The 25,721-nt window shown below is 41.0% G+C and overlaps 1 protein-coding gene across 1 annotated transcript in view; it reads left to right on the forward strand.

Annotated features, from left to right (window-relative positions):
- Positions 1-25,721, forward strand: part of LOC127364152 (protocadherin-16-like) — an 83,051-nt gene that overhangs the window by 2,233 nt on the left and 55,097 nt on the right. The window contains exons 2-4 of the mRNA XM_051401399.1: positions 11,768-12,613; positions 12,738-12,935; positions 13,384-14,157. Coding sequence (XP_051257359.1) covers positions 11,786-12,613; positions 12,738-12,935; positions 13,384-14,157 — 1,800 coding nt within the window. The 5' untranslated portion in view covers positions 11,768-11,785. The remainder of the gene's footprint in view (positions 1-11,767; positions 12,614-12,737; positions 12,936-13,383; positions 14,158-25,721) is intronic.

Raw genomic sequence — 25,721 nt, forward strand, 5'->3', positions numbered from 1 at the left:
CTTATCAACAAAGTCAACAGTGTGCTGTTTACATTGCACTTCATTTGGTTCTGTGCAGCTGAATGGGTGAGCACATACTGACACTGACAGGGTCAGGGGCTTGATTCTCATCAGCCTCTGCTAAAATACTTTATATTGCTACTTTTTGAGGGAACTGACTAAATAGTACCCACTGGCATCAGACTTGGCTAGGTTTGGGCATTGTGTTGTGCTGCTTGAATTTTGAACTCTTACATCTGGATCATGCTGGTATTCAGGAAAACATTGTTAAATCTCTGCTTCAAACTTTAATTAAGCTTATTTTTTTTCAAGATTAAATATAATACAACCATCCACAGTCTTTAAGGTTCTTTTTTGTTTATTCCAAAGTATTACTTTAGGGAATGTCCAAGTTGAAGCTTTATTCTTCTGCAAATCTCAAACAATTTGTAGAGTTTACTTTAAACCCTGGAGATATACAGTGTAATCAAATTGTGCATTCACCACCCACATTGACACTGAAACCCTTCTTGTACTGTATACACTGTTGTCCTGTCTGTGGCTCCCACAAAGCCCACATGAGAGGAAACATTTGTCTTTTTCAGTCAAATTTTATTATGTGCATGATTTTCCTATAACCCCTTTCACACAAAGCCAAATGTTTGAACTGTTAATTAAGAATACAAAGACACTACACATAAAGTATTGCAGAGAAAACTGTGGAGAGTGAAGGCTTTGGTGTAATATCTGCTTCAGCTCATCAACTCAAATCATGGAGTGCTGCCAACGGAGAAAGAGAGTGAGGGAATCAGAAAGCATCTTCCCACCCAAATGTTGCAGCTCAAACAAAAATCTGTCTAATTGTATCCCAGAATTGTTTTTTCCTGGGTTTTGTTTTTTATGCATGGGAAATCAGCGTCTGAGTACAAATATCGGAAAGTGACTCAGAGGCTCTCCCTCTTTCTCCCTCCCTCTCACTCTTTCGCCCTCACACACACACACACACACACACACACACACACACACACACACACACACACACACACACGGCATATACACAACCTACTCTCCTCCACAAGCCTAACATTACCTTACTCAATTATAATCCTAAATGTGACCTGTACCCCAAACCAAATCCTAACTCTTAACACCACCTGCTGTGAATGCTAAATTAGCACCTTGAAGACAAGGAGAGGCAAAATAACCATTTGCCCTCACAAGCATAGACATACAACACACACACGCTCACCATAGTGTTGAATGGGTAGCAGATGACAACCAAAGAAAACCCAAAAAACTAAAGTAACATAAATAAGATTGTTTTCCTCTTCCCTGGCTCCACAAGTAGCAAGTGGAAATATTTACCCTCCATCTTTCATTGACTGCACGCTGCTGATGCCTGGGGTTAGTGTTCGTGTTTTTATTTACCTCACAGACCACCGTCTCAGACATAACATAAACCAAAGACTCAATATTGAGGGGATTTCATGTAATTTTAGTTTATAAGGCAGCAAGTGAACTATAACCAGTGTTAAGCTGCAGCATTTTGTGTGAGGGAGTTTCCTGGAAAGCCGCTTCTATTTGCATCATCCTTCCACAGGAAGGCCAGGCATTATTAATAGCTTTAGTTGTAGAGTCCGAAAAAAAAATTCCCATTGATAAGGAATCTCCTTTGCTGATTGCTCCACATTTCATTAACTTCACCCTCAGGGCCTCTTGGTTGCCATGGCAGCTACAATCACCAAGTCTACCATCTTGCTGTGATTATAATCGTGAAATTTAATTACAACATTGTAAAATTTGAGTTGTGTGTGTGCGCTTGCGTGCAGAGAAAGTGGTACCCAAAACCTCAAAGTTTTAAGTATCAATGCATTGGTGGAATTTCTTCAATAAATAACAAAAATTAAAGAAGATAAAAGCATCAGGTTGTATATCCTTATAAAAGAATTTCTAAGCAGTTACCATCCTTGCTTGTTTCGCTCTTCATGCTTCTACAACTTGAACTTTGAATTATGAGGTTCATACTTTGCAATTTGTGGTTGTAGTTAGGTTTTTATATAAAATACATTCTGGCAAAATGAATCAAACCCTGATATGTAATCATCCTAAGTCATACTTCATCTTTTAGCTCGGACTGAAGCTCATTTCTTGACAGTGTACAGTAGTCTTTCCCCTCGGGAAATACAGATCTTACCTTCCGACTAACAGTATGAAGACCCATTTATCTGCTGCTCTGGATAAGATATTACTGTACGCATGACTCAACCAATCAAAGGAAATGACTGGACTCTCCTGTCAGGCGCAGAGTGATTGACTAGCTAAAGTTTTGAGATGGTGCAATTCCATTTTTGTTTGTTCTGAAGCCCAGTTCTGAAATAACTGCCTTCATCATTATTCATGGTCTTTGTCCAAATAGTAGGGATCCTGTTAGTGTAATGATTAGGTCAGCAGAATGGGAAAGACTACAGACACTGGATGAATAAAAAAAAGAAGACATCTTTACAGTGCAGGACAGTATAGGTGCTGTCTGCAAGGCTATGAGGAGACTGGTTTTGTTCCACTGTCCTCCATACCAATACCAAGTTTCAAACGTCTTAACTTGCTACAGTACAATGTAATCTTCAAATCTGACAACAGACGTTGATCCAAAGTGGCCGGCGTAGCCAGATCATGCCTTTAGCTGGCTAATGATTAGGATCTGGGATAATGACTGCTGGAAATGGGTTGTTATATTCCTGGAGAAAGCTGCAGATGGAAGTCTTCTAAAGCCTGGTGTTGTCTCGAGTTTCCCCGTCCTGTGCTTCTCCGCCGTGGGTTGGACCTGTGACACTGGCTCCTGAGTGCCAAAATGTGGCCAGATCGTTGGAAGTCTGGGTTTCTCGTTGTTTCAGTAGATGGATGGAATAAGTGAGATTGTTTCTGTGCATGAATGCATGTACGCAAGCAAGTGTTTGGCCTTAGAATGCACTGGTCCTACAGTCCAAAAATCAAACTTATTCTTTGTACAATTATATAAAGCACAGTAAATATTCATTTTTGCAAAGCTCTATCCAGCAGGTACCATTTTTGCTCGATAAATGTCTTAATTGTGGATTCATTTTCTGTTTATCCCCTAATCGATTAGCTGTTCCTGGTCAGTTCTTTCAGATTCCAGCAGAGACATCGTGCTCTGATCTTTTCATCGATTCGTCCCCATTGAAGGGGCCACTGGTGCAGGCATGTGTCCATAGACTGCACACATGAATGAAGTGAAGTGATGTATTAATTTCATTAGTCACACGAAGAGATAAATGTGGGAATAGCTGTGAGCAAAGATAAATGAAATGTGGTAACTTCTGCTCATCTGGGAGCTTGATGGATGAGAAGTGTCTGAGCTCTGAGGCAAACAGGCCGAACAGAGAGAGGAAGAGAGAGAGCCTGTCTGTGTAGCGTCTCATGTGTTTTTAATGAAGTAAGTGAGATGATCTGAGCTTCTGGTAACTTCAAACACTCGCACCAAGCTCAGAGCCGCATGTAGGGCACAGCAGCTTAGGTAGTGCAATGTGTTATGCAAGTTAAGGGATTGAAAGACTGGATGTGTGTGGGTGGTGCGAGACAAAAGGAGGGAAAATTGAAAGATGTGACCTTTACAAATCAAAAAAAAAAAAATTCTGTCATGATATTTCTGTCAGAGAATCAAAGAGCTATTGATCAGTCCAGACGTAAATGTTTCATTTGGAGCCTCAAACCCATCCATCACAATTCACGTCTTTTTATCGTAACTTAATTTGCTCATTATTAACTGATGAGTATTGATGTCTGTTTAACTCTGTAGAACAAATTAAAACAAAGACAGACAGACTTAATTCCCAGGCTTACCACAGAAATATAATGGAGTAACACGATACAAAGGCATTTCTTGGAGAACAGCTGTCGACGCGCCACTAACCCAAGAGTTGATAGAGAATTTAATAACTAATAAGCCTAGTCACTTTCATATATTTCCATATTCTGAGCTAGAGATGAGTAATTGCAGTTTTTGATAGTTTCCCAGATCTGTCAGCCAAAGAACAACCAAATTCCCATTCTCTCCCAGTGAAATTAAGCCTGTAGCATTTCTCTTAGGAAGCTATGACCTCTTTTCACCATAAAAAAAATGTCTCTGTTAGCTGGTAAACCTTTCAACAAAACATTTTATCTCTTTGATTAATATTTATGTGTTTTGTGAAACACTAACATGACCTGATACAACCTTGTGCCTGGTCTGCTGTTAGGTCATGTCACTGATTATTTCATTGAGTGGAATGCAGAAAGAGATGAAAGTGTGTGCTTCACCGTGTGTGTGAGTGTGTGCGTTTAAGTTTCCCCTCTCCAGACCCTGTTTTGGCTATCAGCTGAGTGTTTTGTCTTTGAACCTTTCCTCTATTTGTACATTAATGAATGCTGTGATTCCTTTAATATAATATTGAGTGTGTGTGTGTGTGTGTGTGTGTGTGTGTGTGTGTGTGTGTGTGTTAATCTATTTATCACACTGTGGGGATAAAAGTCTGTTCATATTGCCACATATGGGGTTAACCTCCTATATGGGAACAATTCCCTAAAACTTAAACATTCGTTTTTTAGTTTTAGGTTTAGAATTACGAGTTTTAGGGTTAAGGTTAGGCTAAAGGTTGGGGTTAAGCATTTAAGGTTAGGATAACCCCACAGGGAATTAATGTAAGATACACTATCCTTACAAGTGTGTGTGGGTATCAGCACTACACGATCGTGCACAAAACGCACACAATTGGGTAAATATTGCAACTGCATTGCATTTACATTTCATTAAGATCCGAATGTAATGATTCTCAAGCGCCAACACGTCATGCAAGGCATGCAACTTTAGACACTGTCTAATAATACTCTGCTAGTACATATTATTAACAAAATAACCTAAATAACTAACTAATAAATACCCACAACTGTCAATGTTCTGCTTTTCACTACCGAGAATTGAATCGGTGTTCACTTTACAAATAGAACTCAAAATGCAAATTGTGAACAGAGAAACCATTAGTTTGAGCCACTATAAGGGTATTTATCTTAGTTTCACCAGTGAGGTGAGGTAATGATGTTTGACAGGGAGTCATAGACTTGGTTCAGCTCAACAACTTGCCCTTGTGGGATATTAAACATGCTCTGATGGGGAGGGGTGATGAGTGACGGTAGATGGCAGCTGCTGCTTCACCTTCAGGGACATCTCGTCATGCCTTTTTTTCGTTTTGTTTTTTGACTCTTTCTTGTCCTCGTATTCTTCAACATTCCTCCCCACTTCATCCATTTTTCTTTTAAAAACAAATGGTCACTCACACACATACTCATACATATACAAATCAGAGAAACAAAAATCAGTGCACATTCCCTCGGCGGCGTGGCCTTGAAGGTTAGTGAATCACCTCCGGCTGTGTTTTCACTTGCTCCATGGCTTCACTGATGGTCCAGAGGGTACATTATTTATGTGTGTGCGTGTGAGTCTGCATGCTACTGTGTGTTTCATTACTCAGACTTAAGTTGAACTTCATGTATCTGTCTCTGTCACCATGGCAATATTTTTTAAGGAAACCTCATTCAGAATCAAACTTTTCTCCTGCATCTTTAGTTCCACTTTTTCCTGTGCTCCTGCCATCTCTGACTGTAGCATTTCTCTCTCTCTCTCTTCTGCCCTGTTGGGCAGTAAAATCTGGGCCGATTTGTCGCAGGGGACCTGGTGCAGTTTGTAAGTGTGTGTGACAGTATTCCAGCTTGACAGCCTCTGTGTGGGTAAATAAACAAATCTGAGTCATCACACCAGCTTTGAATTGTTATGCAACTGCTGCAGAGTTTCTGAGTCTTCTGCAGTTGTTTTTCCCCAGCTAATATCCCCATGGAGTTGACAAAGAATGTTAGTGGAGAGATGCAAAAATTGTGTAACATACTTTAAAGTTCTGTTGCAACAGCATAGTGGATTAAGACTGATTTAACAGCTTCAACCAGTCCTGACTTGTGCTACACTACAGAATAGATCAATCAAATATAATCCATAGCTCAATACTCAGATGAATTAAGATGCAAAAGCGCTACAAAGAGCGCTTAGAACCTGATGATGGTTGTCTTGCATGCAGTGCAATTGGATGCAACATACCAAAAATTATTTTATTGAATACTATCCTAAATAGCACTGACCCCAAAATGAGGACATGCAATGTACAACCAGGGCTGGTGTTTTATGGCCGCGAATAAAACAAAATTTAGACAACAAGTCAGCACTTTAACCTCATTTTCATCGCATCGTTTCACATCCAAATGAGAGTATGGAGCCAAACCATGAAAAAATATCTCACTCTCCAAAAATCTTCGGATTGGAACAAAAAATGCTCATTCAAATAGTTACTTCCTTGATCAGAGAATTAGGCTTGTGTCGTCTAGTTGAATCTTTTATATTCTTCTCTTCAGAACAGAACAAAAACTGCAATATGGAAACAAAGTGTGGACTTGAGCCATACTCTTGGCACCGAGGCTTACTCTCACTGTGAAAGGACCAGTCTTTGCGATGACGTGGTCACCCCCCCTCCCCCCAACACTCAACCTCTGCAGCCTCACTGATGTCACTGACATAGACATTTATGTAGGAAATAAGTAATAAAATAAAACTCCAGAGCAGCATTTCATGGACAGAATTAAAAACAAAAGCTTTCATAGAGCTGAGTTAAACTGAGAAAAATGTTGCAGTTTGGTTCCTTGGTACCTGAGTTTCACTGATATTGTTCTGAATTAGATAAGAAAAATGAAGGGAGATATTAAAAGATACAAGTCGTGATCAAATTTGAAAACAAGGTATTACAAGACAGGTGATGGTGAACTGGATGAGACTTGAACCTCAGCTCAGTTTTACCGACTTCTCTTTCACTTTCCTGTTTGCAGTGTGTATTTGTGGCTGGATTAGTTGTCACTCTGTATTAGATCAGCCAATTGAGCTACATCCTAGCCAAGGAACTTCATCATAATTAATTCAAACTTACTTACTTAGACGCTACCAGTCTCCACAAACCAGTTCGGTTGGGTTTCACAGGTTGTGAGAGCTTTTACGGCTGCTTCCCCTGGGTGAGATAACCCAATTGTATGACACAGTCATGAACTCTCTATGCGCATAGCAGTTTTAATATTGATTGTGCTTGGTGCAGCACGTGCATGTATATTTTAGTGTGTGTGTAATTGTCCAGACAGTGGTCGTCTGGCTGTCTGAGGGGCTGTTGCTACGATACTTTGGATCATTGGATCAGGTTTGATTCTGCTTTAATTGAGTCAAAACAATACATTGAAACTGATACCAACTTTTAGTGTAGACTCTTAAATGGAAGAAAAAAAAAGATGAACATAGGTTTAGGCATAGAAAGACTTAAATATATACACACACACACACACACACACACACACACACACACACACACACAACACATATGCTCACGGTGCTGGTGACAGCTGGGGTTGGAAATGGGACATCTATATCCAGAGATCCGGGGAAAGGCGACTCAAGGGGAGACCAGGGTCATAGTTGTCGTCCCCCTAAACACACACAACCCAAACGACATGAAAACTGAGATGCAAAGCATTCCTCCATCCTCTACCCCCCATCAGACTCCCTCCCTCCCCTCACAAAGCTTTTTACCACTGCAGACCGCTACAGCCTGTTTTACCACAACCTGGCCTAACCTTTCATTCTCAGTCATTTTAAGATTTGGTGTTCCTCTAGCCACCCTGTAATTGTACACTTGCTGAGAACTGCCATAAAAAGTATTTTTTTACACTTAGACATGGCACCAAAACTACTGCAATCTAGTGTATTAACACTATATAGAGCACATTCATGACATGGATTGCAGGAAAGCTGTTGTAAGAAGTGAAAATTCTTCCTTAAATCTGCGGTTGAATATGCAAAGGCAAGGTTGTATCTAGTGTCTGTCTTTATGGCAGGCATATTTCTGATGTTATCTTATGTATTTCATTTTGACAGCCTTTTCCTTTATTCCTTCCTGTCTGAATTTACTGTCAATCACAGGATTTGGCCAGTGTTTGTTCTGGGTGACACAGAAGCAGTTGCAGGGCTGAATAAGTGGCTGCCAACTATCTCCAGGCAATGCCAGACCTCTGAACCACTGAGGAACTAGCTGAATGCAACCGTGTGCTGTTCCATCAAAGCACAACATAGCTGGAATAGAGGCGGTGTGGAGTGGCCATTTTTTACTTGGAACTTCGTGACTTTGGGTCGTGTTTAGCTTGGCCACGGGTAGCTATGGCGTGCCCAACTAGATCTGCTAAATCCATTAAAGGGGACGGACGGAGGGAAGGAGGAGGGACGGACAAGGGAGGGATAGGGAGATAGAGAGGCCTGTTTTAAAATTGGCACTGCATGAGGAAAAGCTATTCCTCACAACTGAGATGTGACAGTGTAAACACACTCACACACATCCTCATACACATACTGTACTGCTTCAAATGGTCCCATCCTATAGAAAACGCTATGGTTTTCTATTATATGGTAACAGCACTTAAGAGTGGAGCCCCATGTATTTGAGGCTTTGAGGCTTGCACACAGCAGAGGCAGATTATGGGGGTGCAATGCCAGATAATAATGTGGCTGAGACTGCATGGAGCCCTCGGGGTCTGCCCTGTCTGTCAGTGTGGTCGCACAGAGATGATGTCACGGCTCGCGTGGACATGTGTTGTGCAGGCATACAAAGACATATAAAAACCAATGCAACCAGGCAGACAGGTGGACATTTGTTGCATTTTACTCCTTTTTATGTACATTTTCTTAATTTTAGATAAAAATTAGTCTTCTAGAAATATAATTTATCATAATTAGCATACTGTTATAAAGAGTGCCACTAGAGGGAGTGAATCAGGTGCTTGTCTTTTTCTCCACTGACCATCTGTTCAAGCCAGTATCCTTTCAGCATGAGCTATATTTTAGCCCTTGCACTCTCCATTCCTCATCAGCTTGTGTTTTCCAGGGTAAACAGAAGTGTATTACAGCACATGTCAAAAGGGAGATGATGTCATGGTCCGACTGCTCATTGACAGTGACAGATTGCAGCCGTGCGATCTGTTCATCAATATAACCTTTCGCTGACACTCGACTGAAGCAGTGAGGGAGAGAGGATGTAAAAAAAGGCGCACATACACACTCACAGACTTTGGTGTACACCCTGTCTGACTTCATTCTTCAATCACAAGTTTTGCCTACACAGCTCAGTGGTCCCTAAAGACAATAAGGCCGTCAAGCCAAAGCAAACTGTAATCACTTCTCAGAATGTAACTTTTTCTATTGTGTCCTAAATCCACTTTTTCCATCTCTCTGCTTTGTTCTTTTTTTGTTCTCTCTGGTGTTCTCAATGGCTGCTTTATGGTTCTGTACTGTGGGTTTATTTCGTCAGAGCAGGGTCTCTAAAGGCTTAGAGCAGTAGAAGGGTTTCTTTTCATCATCACGCCCCTAATTGTTCCATTTCTTTCAATATCTCTCTTTTTTCTCTTTTTTTTTCCTGCTCTTGTTTAAGACAGACTGACCCATAGACACAAACACTCACAACTACTTTGAGACACAAACAAAAACAACAAAAGAAGGGTGTGTACGTAGACTGTGCTCTGTGTCAGCTCTGTTTCCCCCTTTGTGTGGGACTGGAGCAACTGTCCAGAGCAGCCGTCTGGACCACATGTAGAGGTCAGCGACCGTACCAGAGGGGCCAGTATCAGTGTCCCTCTCCCTGTCCCAGTGGAGCTATAGACTTTATTAATCTCTCCGCCTCAGAGGCCTAATAAACTACCGCAGGAGGTCAGGGTCAGTAGAAAGACTGGTCGGGTGGATGATTGCAGGAGGATTTATTCCATATAAAATCATGTTTTTTATTTACTTTATATGTCATGTACACTCCAAACACTCTTTCAGGAGTAAATCTAAAATTAGTAACAGTGTAGTTTTTGCCCAGAAGCACCATTGCATGTGATCTGATCTGAATAATGATTTTCTAAGTATTTTTAAGGACTGCAGCCTTGAAAAAAAACAGAAAGGAACAGGAAAATTTGTAAATTTTCATTATATTCAGCTTAAAGACAAATATTTCAACATTTCTGTGTGTCACCGTTATGGTGATTGATACAGTGAATATACTACTGAGTGCAACCTCACTCCAATTAACTATTGTATATGGAATAGCAGTCATCCTTTCCATCTGCCTTCAAGGTCAGTCTATGGTATTTTTGCAGAGTGAATGCTTCAATTCAACGTATGCTCAAATACTGCAGCCGGCAGCAGGCTGGCTTTTTCTCTAGAGGTGGAAGACATTCCTAAAGTTAACTGTCCAGATTATACATGCACAGGGGGAGTGATTGTCTGGGTGAATATGGCTGGCCAGCAACACCCTCCACTGACAACTTACCTCCTGTTTGCTACTAGTTCATTGCCTGCCTCGCACATTTATACTTTTGATCATCTGTAACAAACATTGGCTAAAAGAGGCAGGATTCATTCACATTCCATTTAGGTTAGGTGTTAACTTGATCAGTGCAAATGCATTGGTAAAGCAGCGTCCCTCTGGTCTCCAAGTGTGATGAATGAGTTATGTCAATGCTAGATGGTCCTCCTCATTGCAGGAGTTATATGCTCAATAAATCTTCCCTTGTAAATACGAGAGGAACATGCATAAACAATTGGTCTCATTTTGAACATAATCTAAATATTTGTAGACCTCATCAAGGGGTAAAATGAGCATCTATCTCGTGAGAGTTTAGGGCAGCCATACAGGTTAAATTTGCCAGAACAGTTATGAGCGTATTTCCAGAATTATGTGGTAGTGTGTGAAAGTATGTGTGTCAAACCTGGGTCAAATACCATTTGCTAATAATTATTGGTGTTTGTTTAAACTTGCTAGAAGTACCAGATGGTGGATTTACTGCTGGATAACTCAGACAGTGTAAGGTGAGTTTTAGATAGCCTTTTAAACTCTTGTGATTATCTTTCATGCAGTCACTGTGCCATCTGATGAGTTATATCCAACAGTTTTTTGCAAAAAAGTGTTTGACCCTGGACTGATGCATGACTTCGTGGACAGTTACAGTATGTGGATCTGTTCATGATTAGATGCAGTCTATGAGTATGGCTGATTTAGCATTAGCATGAGGAGAATATTATCTTTATGGATTTGTGCATGATTTAGAGTTTGGGGAACATAGAGCTAAGCTTACACTCTTAAATGACTGCTATTCCCCATAAAGGCCCTTCTGAAACAGCTATAGACTTACTTTCCCATGCATTCCATGTATTTGTGAGTGTGTATAAGCATTTGCTGTCTTAAAAAGGATTGTGATGCCTACTTATGTGTTTTCCCTTGGGATTTCACTGTGTGGTCGGTGATAAATTTGTGATCCTTCGATAAATATAGTTTTACTTCGGTTGGGCCTGGTAGATTTCACTGTGTGACTGCTCTGTTGACAGCTTTAAAATGTTATATATATATCCATTTTTTGGAAAAAAAGAAAAAATTAATAAGGAATTTTTAAAATAGGTTAAAAAAAAAAAACATACCCGGTTTGAAAAAAGAATAATTTGTTTTCATTTTGTACTAAGAGAGCAAGGGCATTTTCAAGATGTTGAAAAAAACTGTTGAATTGCTCAATTCACACATCATAAAATATATGCAGAAATACATCTTTTCTTTGGCTGATTCTTTTCTTTCTCTCTCTCTCTCTCTCTCTCTCTCTCTCTCTCTCTCTCTCTCTCTCTTTTTCTGTCTCACAGGTGTAGCAGTACCCAGCCATGCCGTTAACAAGTAAAGGGTCAAGACGGAGGGCTTGGGTCAGCGGACCCTGTGTGTGTTCAAGTCTCTGGCGATGGAAGCCACTCTTTTATTTCTGCATTGTCCTTGTTCTTGCTCAGTCTACAACTGTCCTTGGAGCACTGGAACTCCAGCTGGATGAAGAGCAGCCGGCAGGGACCATCGTTGGTGACATCAGTGCTGGGTTACCACCTGGTGAAACTGCAACTCTTTACTTCATCTCGGACCATGAGGGCACAGGCGTTGGCAGTGATCTCAACATTGACGAAACCACGGGCATCATTACCACAGCACAGCGTCTGGACCGTGAGCAGAGGGACCACTATAACTTTATCGCTGTGACAATGACGGGAGTCACTATTGAGGTGTCAATCACTGTCAATGACATCAACGACCATGCACCTGTGTTCTCCAAAAAGAAAGCTGTTCTTAAGATCCCTGAGCACACAGCAGTGGGGACAAGGTTTTCCCTGGAGCCTGCGACGGATGCGGACAAGGACCAGCTCACGACCCAAGGCTACACTATTCGAGAAGGCAATGTAGGCCAGGCGTTCAGACTGGAGACCAAGAGAGCTGCTAACAAGGTGCTGTATCTAGACCTGGTGGTCAATGGACTGCTGGACAGAGAGAAACGCTCATCTTACACCCTGGTTGTGGAGGCCTTTGATGGGGGTTCACCCAGAAGAATGGGATCCATGACCCTAGAAGTGACTGTGACCGACATCAATGATCATGCGCCGCTCTTCAATCAGAGCAGATATCACGCAATTATCTCTGAGAGTCTGCAACAAGGCAGTAGCATCCTACAGGTTAGTTTAGGTCTTGTCATTGTTCAGATAGTGACTCATTACTTCAATAATAGTTCTTGCTTTTGTAAATCCAGATTCTCCAGGGTAATTTTAATTTCATTGTTTAACTTACTCATCTTTGCAGGTGTTTGCAACAGATGAGGATGAGGGCGATAATGGTCTGGTTCTCTATGAAATCAACCGGCGTCAAAGTGATCCTGAACGCTACTTTGTCATGGATATCAAATCTGGGGTCATCACTCTAAATAGGCCCCTGGATTATGAACTGAAGAGGGTACATGAACTGGTAGTCCAGGCCAGGGACAATGCCAGCCACCCTGAGGTAATTGAATTATGGTTATTCATTGCAGTGTATTAAACATACAGTGTATTAAATAATGGTATTGTTTTCAGGTATTACTGATTTTGACAGAAAAACATACAGGTTTTTTTTTTACCCTGTATTTTATGTCACAACACACCTCAAAAATATGTTTCCTGCTGCAAGAGGACACTGATTACTGCAGTTCACAGTAAACATTGCCTTCTTGCCGTAAACATTGCATTGCATTGACAGCTCAGAAAATACTTCTGCTATCAGGGAATTAAGAGAAAAATAGTAGAAATTGCAAATGAGCTGAATACAGCTCATAGTGTAGATAGTATTTAAAATTTAATTTCTACCTTTTTAAAAGTAAGACATAAATAAGGAACCCTAGTAGTCCACTACTGTAATGAGACACAAAATGATTTGATCACTAGGTAACATGAATCATGTACCATTTTCCCAGGTGACCAATGCGTTTGTGACCATTCATGTCCGTGACTACAATGACAACCAGCCCACCATGACCATCATCTTCCTCAGTGAGGACGGTTCTCCGAGGATCTCTGAGGGAGCCCAACCAGGCCAGTACGTGGCTCGGATATCTGTTACCGACCCAGACTATGGAGAGTACGCCAACGTGAATGTGTCCCTCGAGGGAGGCGATGGGAAGTTTGCTCTTACGACCAAGGACAGCATCATCTACCTGATATATGTTGACCAGGTCTTGGACAGAGAAGAACGGGATTCGTATGACCTCAGGGTTATGGCCACAGACTCCGGCACACCTCCCCTCAGAGCGGAGTCATCTTTCACCATTCAGGTGACTGATGTCAATGACAACCCCCCTCTGTTTGACCAGCAGGCCTACAGACAGACTATTCCTGAGGTTGTCTATCCTGGCTCCTTTGTTCTCCAGGTTACTGCCAGGGACAAGGACCAAGGCCCCAATGGGGACGTCCGATATAGCCTTCTTAAGGGCAAAAACTCTCACTCTGATTGGTTTTCCATCGACCCGGTCACAGGGATCATTACCACAGCGACAGCTCTGGATTTCGAATCAGAGCCGGCACCAAGTGTAACTGTTATTGCGACGGATAATGGCCGCCCGCCACTGTCATCCACAGCGAAGGTAGACATTGTGCTGCAGGATGTTAATGATAACACACCTGTGTTCTCCAGCAACTTCTACAATGCCTCCATCAAGGAGAACACCCCAGCTGGGACCTGCTTCTTAGAGGTAAGAGAAACCCTGAAAAAGTTTTATCTTCTTGTTCTTCTTCTTGTTCTTCTTCTTCTGCCTTTAGCCTTCTTACTCTCATTCTTCTTTTATCCAGCTCTCTTTCTCTCTACTCTTCTTTATTTTTTTTGTAGGGGAACTGCCGTTTTTAATTCTCATGATGCTCAATCTTGCAGTGTGTTGGCCGCAACACTATTGTCCTACTTATGCAGCCAAAACCAAGTATTCACTGTCTCTCTTTCTTCACTCTCTCTTTTTACTCACACCCTTCCCTTAAGCTATCTCTGATTACTCCCTGGGCAATAGCCTGATTTATACAACAATATATATGTGTCTGGAAATCAAAGTCATGTCTGAATTGAAAAGTCCTATTTCAGAAAAGATGGTGCACTTGGAAGCACTGATGCATTGTGATGTGATTCATAAAAACTGGGTTATGAGAGGAGAAGTGAAGCTATTCAGTGTGTTCATTTAGAGGGAAAAAGATTTATAAAGGTAAGAGAAAAAAGAAAGAGAGAGAAAGACGGGGAGGACGACTTCACCTGCATTCCTGAAGCTACTGTTAGGAGATTTACTCTGTGCTGGTATGTCCTCTCTCTCACCTCGTGGGGTTGCCGTGGTAACCAAGCCATCAGCGTAGGGTGAGCCCCGTGGTACCAGTGCTCTATCCCGCGGCAGCTCAGCTGTCTTGCTTTTATCTTGATTCCAGCCGCTCTTGTGTATAAGGCAGACCTCTCCTGAGAAATGAAAAAGGATGACTGGCTGTTTGTCTTCCAGGAAGGTCTTAACTTGGCATCATGCACCGTTTAGACCAACTGTTTTTACAGGTTGGTTTTACCCCTCTGCCGTGAAGTGGGTGAGAAGGAAAAGAAGCGTTTCTGTTTTTCAGCATTTTTAAGAAAGCCTGCTGCTAGAACTTAAAAGCGCAGAGCTTCCAATAAAAGGCTTTGGACCCCTAATCATACCAACCATACTGGAATTAGATAAATAGTTGACATTCACATTCTTGCAGGTTCATTTAACTTGTATCTGGAAAGGATGGCTGGATGGTAATCTGTGGAAACTGGCATATGAGCCTACTCCTTAGGGAAGACGGGAGATGAGGGAGGTAAGGGAATGTAATGAAGAGAAGTTATATGAGATGCAAATGAAATAAAAAGAAGGGAATAGAGGTGAATAGACCTATTGAGAAAAGAAAAAGATGGTGTGGATACATACAGCCATAACATGATTTATTTCTGAGGTGTCTTAACAATCACAGATACAGCCTGTCCATTGCTGAATTATTGAACCTTGTAATTTGCTCCTAATTAGGCTGCTCTGTTGAATTTATTACATCACTCAACCAACTAAATGAACACCCTGGACCTCGATTCCAGTGGTTGCAACAGTTGTAATCAACTGTTGTGTCGTTTTCTAATCCTTGCCGGCAGTTATTCTGGCACTAAGTGCAGAGGTAATCCCATGCCAGACATCACGGGTGGTTTTTCAGTATGCCAGAGTGAGTGAATAAGGGTTGATTTGCTCATTCCGGCACGTTCCTCAAGGCTCGCTTGGACCGAGCCAAGATTCTCCAGGCGAGAGTCTCCCCACAGGGGCTGCTATTTGTATGCTATTTGTAGGATTGTGGTAGGTGGAGTAAACTTTTTTTTTCGGGCCAGTGGAATATGTGGCTACTCAGATAGGACACACACACACACACACACACACACACACACACACACACACACACACACACACACACACACACACACACACACACAAATGATGTTAGCCCTGACATCATAGCCTAATGGATGTCATTCCAGATTTGTTCTGTATTTTCTCCATTTGCCTGCCAGCCAACTGTCAAGATTGTGGAGCATTTGGTATTTTACTCTGTCAAGATAGTGATAAAATGAAGAATTGGGTCAGGTGGTCCAGTAGGCCTAGTTTACATTTTTGCGTGATGTTATTTGGCACAAAAATCAGGTTATGAGATATAGTCACGTTCCTAACAGAGTCGAGACGAAGGCACAATGTTCTCAGAATTGTACCAATATTTACAATAGATAACAATCACTATTTAGCTTTGGGAATTATTATACTGGCTGGCTTGGCCTGAATTTTGGACACTTTGTGTAAAAATGGGGGAAAAATCAGCAAATGTTTAATATCTAAGCAAGGAAATATGTTATCAGAAGAATTGTTTGAAGGAATGGGACAGATGCGCACATAAGGTAAGGAACAGCTTCTCTCTGCCAAAGTTTTCATCCCTTAATTCCAGGTTTTCTTTTTCCCATATCTCTCTTTTCTTTCTCTCATATTTGCTTTCTTTTTGTTTCTCTTCCTTTATATCTTTCTCATGATGTCTCTTTTGCTTTGTCTTACTCTCCACTCACACATGCGGCAATAGTATGTAGGAAGTTTTTCTTATCTGGTCGGCTGTAGTAATCTGTAATGTGCTGCACTGTTTATGTAGCCGCAACACAAAGGAGTTATTTATTTCTTGGTTTCCCTGCTTTCCTCTTCCCCTGCTTCCTTAAAGTATTTCCCAGGCAGGAGAGGTTATGGTGCCTCAGTGTGTGTGTGTGTGTGTGTGTGTGTGTGTGTGTGTGTGTGTGTGTGTGGGCGCGCACATCCATCTGATTCAGGTTCATATCCTGCAAAGGTAGAGCTCATGAGAACAGCAGGAACTGTGGCTGATGATGAAAAGTGACAAGCATATTTTATAGTGGAGCATATTCATTCTTATTTGCATGCAAAGTTTGCTAATGCCACTTGTTGATATGATTACTTTCAGGTTTCTTGCTCTTTTTCTTGGACGTAATCTGTGTTTTTCAGAGTCTAAGCATATTTCTCTTCCTGTGTGGGTTGTGCCTCGCAGAGTGACTGTCAAATCCAATGACATGCTCACTTCCAGCATGACCTGACCGCTGGGAAGCCACTGCTGATCTCACAAGCAGTGACATACATGCTCTTGCCAAGGCACAAACGCAGTACCGACAGACATCAACAGATGGGCCACAAGCTAAAAGAAAAATTGATCAAAGAATAAAGAAAATCAGATCAAATTAAATTTGAATAAACCAAAACAAAAGGGAGAATGAGACAGTTTAGAACAAGACAGAAAAAAGTGTTTGCATGTGTGGTATATGTACATGTGCATGCCTGTACGTCATACATCTGTGTGTATGTGTACTTGTGTACACTATTGAAGCCAAGAACTCACGTTCAGCAGGTGATGCGTTTCCCCTGTGATGTTCAGCATGTGGTTTCCTGGTCAAGCCTGTTAAACGACACTCGATCATCTTGACAGACACACAGATGTGCTCATCTGGGACACTTGGACAAAGACATGGAGAATGGCTTGCTGGCATTGCAGTACAACAGTATAATGGTACAGCACTGTGTTGCTAGAGTTCAGTTTAACACTGTTTGACATTTAAAAATCCATGATTTTAAGAATCAAAACAAATAAAGGGAGGGAAATAAATTGAAAAGAGGCTACAAATGTATTAACACCCCACAGTAAAACATGCTGATGCTTTTGCTATTCGTCCATCCTTGCTAGCCTTGGGGATAAAATTGTTGAGCTTGCCATGACGGTGACACTTGCAGAGAGGAGCCATTAAACTTAAAATTAAATTAAAATTTAACTTAATCCCCAAAGTAACATGAATGTGCCCCAGATTATAATATAACTTGCTAACAAAGCTGACTTTCTAACCTGAGATTAAGTGGTTTATGGGTATCCAAAATAGAAATTGTTCACTCTCTGGGACGCATAGATCAGTAAATGTATTTACAGTCTTCCCATTAAATTAGAGGTGGTAAATTATTTGGAGACCATGACTCTGAACAGCAAATTTTCTGGAAATTTTGATATTCTTTTTTGAGGTACTTTGTTATGCACCAAACTGCTGGTCAAGGGGAAATTTTGACCGGATGGCGGTTTCATTCTAGTCTCACCAGTTGAATGTGATGATATCTTGCCACATTTCTTGACAGACAGACTGTCTCGCCTACTGAGCAGGCCTTGCTGGTAGTCAGGTAAAAAAAAGGAGAGAAAGTCAATAATAACATGAAAGTGTGGTGTGAAGGTGACTGAAATAGAGCAAAAACATGTAGGAAAGGAGACAGGCTTCTTTTGACAGGTGGAGTTAGTCCTCCTGAACTTCCCTCAAAACCATTTAAATAAACACAGCACGTCTGCCTGCCAGAGAAATCAGCCCTTTAGTTGTGAAGTCCAAAGTCTGGGACCCATTGGCTAAAGTCTATATGGCTCTATAAGGAAAGACTAATCACATTTGAAACATAGTCTACACACACGCATGAACACTGAGACTAATTGCATTTGATAAACCAATAGAACAAGAGACATAAGGTGACGCACAGAAAACAGGAAGGTGTTCAGTTTAAGCTTCCTGTAACACCGGACTAGTCTCTCTCAATCTGCTGGTGTCACGCTGAATCCAGCCCCTGTGGAAACCAGGGCCAGACCAAACCACAGCTTCTACTTGGAGCTTGCAACTCTCCTCCAGCCCAGACTCACAACACACACACACTCTAGTTTTTATTAAGCTTGAAAATGTCGGGGGAAGATGAAATTTATTGTCCGCTTGATGTCTTCCGTTCGGCTTGTTCTCGTACGGTGGCAGCTGTGCTTTACTACGGCTCTGTTCTGTTGAAAGTTTATCTTGTGTGTTTTAATTAATCTGTCAGTGTGTTTAATTTGCTGGGATCAATTTCTGAGTGAAGAGAGGCCGCAGGTTGGAGCGATCACTGTTACCACGTCTCAGTTGCATCTAACAGGTGATCAGCAATGAGAAATGGTCGAGTTCACACACAAACAGACACCAGCGAGATAAAAAATTTGGTGAATCGTTTCATGCTGTTAACAGCTGGCCTGTGTTCTGACACGCTTACTCTCTTACTCTGGTTCTGTATTTCTGTTTCCCTCTTTCTCTCACCGACTCACATATCTCTCAGCTGCCAGCGATGTTGACAGGATGTGTGTGACGAGGGATCAGGATGGTGTGTCTGCTATGTGAACTATTCTCATAACATCCATCAACACTTGCGGCGCATTTATCACCTGTTTGCTACTGAAGGCTCAGGAGCCATGAACTAAATTCATACTGGTTTTACTTTCATGCTCTGAACTTTCTACATAATGAGGGGGGCTTTATTTTTTAACTTTATGGTAGAAAGGTCTTTCTTAAAAGATCAGAAGGTCTGAATTTCTTTTTAGAAATATTAAGGTTACAATCCTAACATTTTGATCCAGATTTAAGAAAACATGTTTGTTCTGTACAGACCTCCCAAAATGTCACATCATCATTATTTTAATAGTGTTTCCAGTGAAAATGAAAATTGTGGTGCAAAAATGATTATTCCCACACTAATCGGGAATCAAATCCCAATCACAAAGTCAAAATAATAGCAATGTGATATTATTACTATATCGTGCAGCCCTAATATTAACCCCCGATTTTTTTTACCATGCTTTAATGCTTCTGGACTAAATGGATGGATATTTTCTACAGACATTCATTGTCCCTAGAGGATGAATCCTACTGACTTTAGAGATCCCCTAACTTTAGCACCACCGTGAGGTTGACGTTTCGTGATATTATATTTCTTCTTCTTGTATTTCTGACTGATTTCTGACCCTAGTGGTTGATTGCTGTTACCTTCAGTAACCACAGGTGTTTCCAGTGGGGGAATCTTACTCAAGGACTGTTCTTAAGTACAGTTTGCACACACACTGTACACTCACACTGCTTTATACTTCTACTCACAACATCTCAGAGGCAAGTAAGACTGAAACTGTGCACTCTATAAATCAAATAATTAGCGCCAAATTTATTTGCAGAGGCACCAGTTCAGAGCCCAGATTCTCCACGGATCTTGACGATATCTTTCTTTCTGCTTGAATGGTTTCAGTGAAATCTTCAGTTTGAAATGTTAAATTCTTATCAGACAGATTTCTTTTTGCAAGAGCATTTTTCAGCTCTTTGGTGGGTTTTGGATTCTGGCCTGGATTTGGCAAATCATTCTTTTGTCTTCCTTGTTCCCTCAGAAGCAGTAGTTTGGTTCCATATCACTAGCTGTTGGCATATGCTGTGTTTTAAACCTATCAGAGTGTTCGTTCATGTGTGATCTGACTGGCCAGTGCCTCTGTGGAGGGGATGGCCTCACGCCTCATTAAGCCCAATACTCTGTACCATATGGCAGTGAGGGGTTTTCTTCTTTCGCTCTCTTTCTTTCTGTCTCTCTCCAGTCTGACTTGTTTCTATTTAATTTCTTCATCTCATCTGTTAGTGAGTATCTCACTTTCCATTCTTTTGTCCCCCTTACGTTTTGCCTCACGTCTCAGAGGCTTTTACCCTTTTGGCTCTTGCAATGGTCTCAACTTTATCTTTTCTTTTGCTATTTTAAAGGGATCAATCTCCCGTCAGTGAGTGAGACTATCAAGTATGGAAAGTATTTTTTCTTTGTAGTGTGCTGCTTGTTGTTGTTGTTGCAGCTCTTAACACAAGAACAGGCAGGATTTTATACTCTGTTCTGGTTCAGTGACACTCAGTGTTTATATTCTCTAAAAATAACATAAATGAGAAATAAAATGTGAATTCATCCTTTTTAAGATAAGTGTGCCAATATTAAATGTATTAATACATCACTCCACTTATCAGTTTTACTACTGATAGGACTTTTACTTTACTTTTCATTATCAATTAATCTTTCAGTTTATAAAATGTTAAATGAATCCCATTACAATTTCTCATAGCCCGAGGTGATATATTCAAATTGCTTGTTTTACCCCACCAACAGCCCAAAGATATTCAATGTACAGATCAGAGAAAGCAACAACTCCTCACATTTAACTGGCTGGCAACTTATTTTTAAAATGTTTCCCGATTAGTTTGCAATTAATCAATTATTTACACTTATTTCAGCATTATGAAATAGATCTAACCAAGACACACTGCTGGCTACTCTGGGTTCAAATGTACAAAATGTAGACATTTCTGAATTGTAAAGCTTGTGTTTAGTGCAGCGAATTTCTGTTCAAAGTCTGAAACTGACAAGGTGGACAACACATTCAGCTTGAGCAAGAACACAGTCGAGATAGAGCTGCTGGACTATCAAACAGCTGCAGGCACAGGATCCCTCGTACACAACACAAACAAAACTGTGTGTGAGGCTACACATGCACACTTTTTCTATATGTCTCTTCCCTTCAGCCTATCTCTCTATTCCAGCTCTCCTGGGCGGCTTTTGCATCGTGTTATCTGCCATCCAGATGTCTTCTCTTTCTCTATCTGGGACTCCATTTTGTTAATGTCTCATCTCTTATTGCTTGAATCCTCATTCACGCTTCAGCACTGGAGTTTGAGAGTGAAAGGAACAAACTCACATATAAACACACACACAGTCACACATTGCGCTTGAATGCACTACACAAAAAGTGCGCACACTAACATACACACACACAAGCGGCAGGTGATCCTGAGGTTCTCCACAGTTCATTTGGTCACACTAATCTAATTTCATGACACATTGAGTTAAGTTGGTGTAAATTAGTATGCTTCCTGTGTTTCTCTAGATTGTATTTGCTTTGGGAGGGGTTCTGCAGTTTGGGACAGCAGGTGGTCAATAAGTTAGGGGTGAAGAGCGGTGGAAGCGCTTGTTTCCCAGTGTATCAGATTCTGTCATTTCGGCTTTACAGAGAGATACTGTAGATGTTGGATTTGAAGTCACAGTTGGGTGTGACCAAAAGAGTGTGTGCTCAAAGATATGAATGATTTCAGTTTAATTCATTTTCCTATGTTGTCTTTTTTGTTACACTACTCCAGAGCATGACTTCCAGTTGTTGTTTGTGTGTCTGTGTGCGTGAGAGAGCCTCGGAGCTGTTATCTGGCTGACTCTGCTCCTCTGGTGTTGTGTCTGTCCCAGTTCTCCCCACGCTATTTATTTTCCTCTCAGGGGTCAAAGACTGTGCAGCTACAGATGTTTGTTTTCTCAAATGAATCATCCATTTAATCATCTCACTTGTCCTCTTCGTCTTCCTTCTCACCTCAGGAACTCAAACGTGGAGAGATGCTGAGAGAAGCAGAGAGACGGACATTAGAATTCCAGATCTAGTGTTGCATCCACGGTGCCAAAAGACACAATATTAAACAATACAGCTGATCTTGCCTGGTCTATATGAGATCATAGAAATGGCACCGACTAACAAAAAGCATTTTATATTCAATATGGTCCACATCACATCTCTCACTTTCTTTACATCTCCCAGATGCATTTCGGTCATGCATGCACCTCATATTGTCTTTTCTTTGGACTGCAGCTTTTATAAGGATAGTTCTCACCATGAGATGTCTATTAAAGGTTAGAGCAACACCAGAAAGAGTGAAAGAAAGTTTCCACTCCCCCAGAGTGGAATCTCTTACTACTTCCCACCTGCCCACTATAACCTCCATTCCTCCCCTTTTCTCCCTCTTTTTTGATTGCTGTATATGTGTGATTAAACAACATTAGATGTATACAGTTAAGCAAATGCATGTAACTGTACAGAGAAGAAAAGGAGCACAGCATGAAACCCTAGTGCACTGGCTTTAGGGATAAAAACCACAGAAAGGTCGGAGACTTATTTCCACTGTGGGCCTCCGTGCATGTGAGCGTACATGTGTGTTTGCGGTCGCTGGCTGTGGTCTGTCAGACAGGGTTGGAAGGACTACATGAGTGGAAATAACTTTACTGTTTGCATGGGCAACTGCTGTGATTTGTTTCGATGAACTGTACAAATCTTTAGCCATGAGGGTGACGGGACGGGAATGAATGAAAGCGTGATGACAACGAATGGAGAGGTGATCAGAAAAAGGAACAGAAAAAAAATGTTGGAACAGAAAATCAATTGACAAAAATTATTTATAGAGCTTGATTATTAACTTTTTTTCCATCCCAAGCTCCTGCCTTTTTCCTTTAGTCCCATCTTCCGACACGCTCTCAAGGTTCCTCTGTACTGTAGCCCTCTGGACTCAGTAAACCCGTCCATGCAGGACAAGCAGAATATTAATTTAATAAGCAGCCTTGGAATGAGAAATGAACCTCAGTGTCTTTTCCCTTTAAATTGATGACCCGCTCAGTGTGGGTTGGAACTTTTAGAAGCTACCACTTTGCTTATTGCAGTCTCAACTATTCTTTCTCCAAGGTCTAATTTATCAGTCATTTCAGCTCATATGATATGATTTTGAATGAACACTCACTGTAATATTTGTAAAGCTGCACTGACATTAAAACTAATAATATACCTATAAATACATGCCTCTGAGTTTACAGTTTATCAATAATGGCTTTGATTATAAGCTTTTGGGTTTAAACATTTTTGACGAGGACTGCAGGTTTTATACCCTGGTCAATTAAACATTTTGCTTTAAGCCACTTTCAGCTGCTTCAGGGTGGTCTATCTTTTTCTGACCAACCATACCTCGTTATTAAGGAAAAAGGATTCTTCATCTTGTCTGTTGCTGAGCCTTTCAGTATTTTCACTCTGCAATTTGGACAAAGGACTATGACAATTTTTAAGGACTATGGCATTTTTTTTTATATAGGAGCATGTCTTGTAGTCAGGTCATGTATAAGGTGTTTGTGTTGGAGTCATGTAAGGACTCCAATATGAATCTCTCTGACATGAAACAGTAGTCACTATGTGTTGTTTTAACCTCACACTGAGTACATTTACAGGCATTTGGCCTGGGCGATAGGTGTTGGCTGAGGTTAGGTAAATCATATGATTTGGCCTGTGTTCTGTCTGGCTGTTGTAAGTGATTTAACTTTTAGAGTAAGGATGTGTCAGATTTAATGTCAATTTAGGAGAACCAACATTTCTGGTGCATGTGGCCCAAATTCAGCTCTGTGGTTTTGGATCAGATTTACTGCGGCCTAACACACCCTGGTGTGCAGTGTGCAGTTTAGGAAGTTCTTTATACTACTTGGAATAAATCTCTTGGTTTTGAAATAACATGTCCATCTCACAGAATTTAGCTGTAAAAGTGCAACTAGATGATATTCTCAAGTCAAAGTGCACAGACATGAGAGAGAAATGCAGGTAAGGTGTACATTACTGTAAACAAACTTGTGACAGAGGTACATTGCTGAGTCTGAGTCTGGATTTTGCAGACACTTTCTTAGCTTGAAGATGTTGGTCTGCTCCTACTAAAGGGATCACAGAAATTGACAACAGGAGGGAGTTGAACCAGCCATCTTTAAATGTCAGCATCTGGCGTCCAAGCTGCTGTCACTCACCACGGCTTAGTGTTTTCACATCATGGCTCAGCAGAGCGGGACTGTTGTGGCAAGTGGGAGCAGTTGGTTGGTTGGAAGATGAAAAGGGATACATTCTTCATTGAATCTGATGTCCTACTAACTCATTCTCATACAGAGGGGAGTTAAAATGGTTTTGGTTCATCAATAACCTCATGCCGAGGTAGATATGGACAGAAACACAAATTATGCCTTTAAAATAAGACCAATAAAACAGGCAATGCATATGAAACACAAGCTTAAAGAATACTAGACACAAAGGACCTTCTAAAACTTTATGTGGAAAATCTGAATAGGTAATTAGTGTTTTGAATGGTGGTTATGGCAGATCAATGCAAAGTTTGTAGTGTTGTATCATTTCTGTGGTGTGTGGAAGAGACATTGTAAACAGAGACAGTCTATTGTGTCTGCGTCTGCCAATTATCGTACAAACCATTCCTCTCAGGACTCTGTCTGCCTGGATTGTTAATGGAGGAACCCTGTTCTGTTGGTGATGCAAAATCTCTCTGTCACTCCATCAGAACATTGGTATCTTGGCCAGGGGAGTAGGGGTATATTAATTTAGAGAGCTGGAAGTGCTTTCTGATGTAAAGTGGTGTTCACACGCACATAAACACACATACATACATACATACATACAGACACACACACAGACATTTAGGCATCCCCATGCATTCATGCTTCCCCCCAAACACACAGACACGTGCACATCGATAAAAACCCACACCACTGGCGGGCTGTTAAGAGTATTTTGTGCCCTGCTCCAGGGGACGATTATAAAGGAGCTGCTTGATTGCAAGAATCTTGGAGTGCCGGATCTGCCGCTCTAATACCGGATACAAGGGCTAATGTGAATCCATCGAAGGATATTTTCTTCTCTCAAGCCTTTGTTTCTTATCTAAAGAATGGTTCTTTCAAGTCATGCAGATGGAGCAACTGAGATCACAGGAAGTGCAGAACAGATGATACTGCTTACTTTGTGAATTAAGTGTAACGCGATGTATACTCTCTATGTTGAAATGAAGCATGCAATGCTGGTAATGAATTGTAAGTGTCTGAACTTGACTGATCAAAATCATGGTGATGACTTACCATATAATGACATTGTATTTACCTGCATGGAATGAGGTGAAATTGGATAACCCCTGTAGTAATAGAAAACCAATACATATGTGTTTTTTGCTGTATACTGCAATATTAAAATTATATTTTCATCAGATATATGCAGCCTTTAATCTAACTTATCTCACTAA

Source organism: Dicentrarchus labrax, unplaced genomic scaffold, assembly GCF_905237075.1.
Source record: "Dicentrarchus labrax unplaced genomic scaffold, dlabrax2021, whole genome shotgun sequence".
Lineage (NCBI taxonomy): Eukaryota > Metazoa > Chordata > Actinopteri > Moronidae > Dicentrarchus > Dicentrarchus labrax.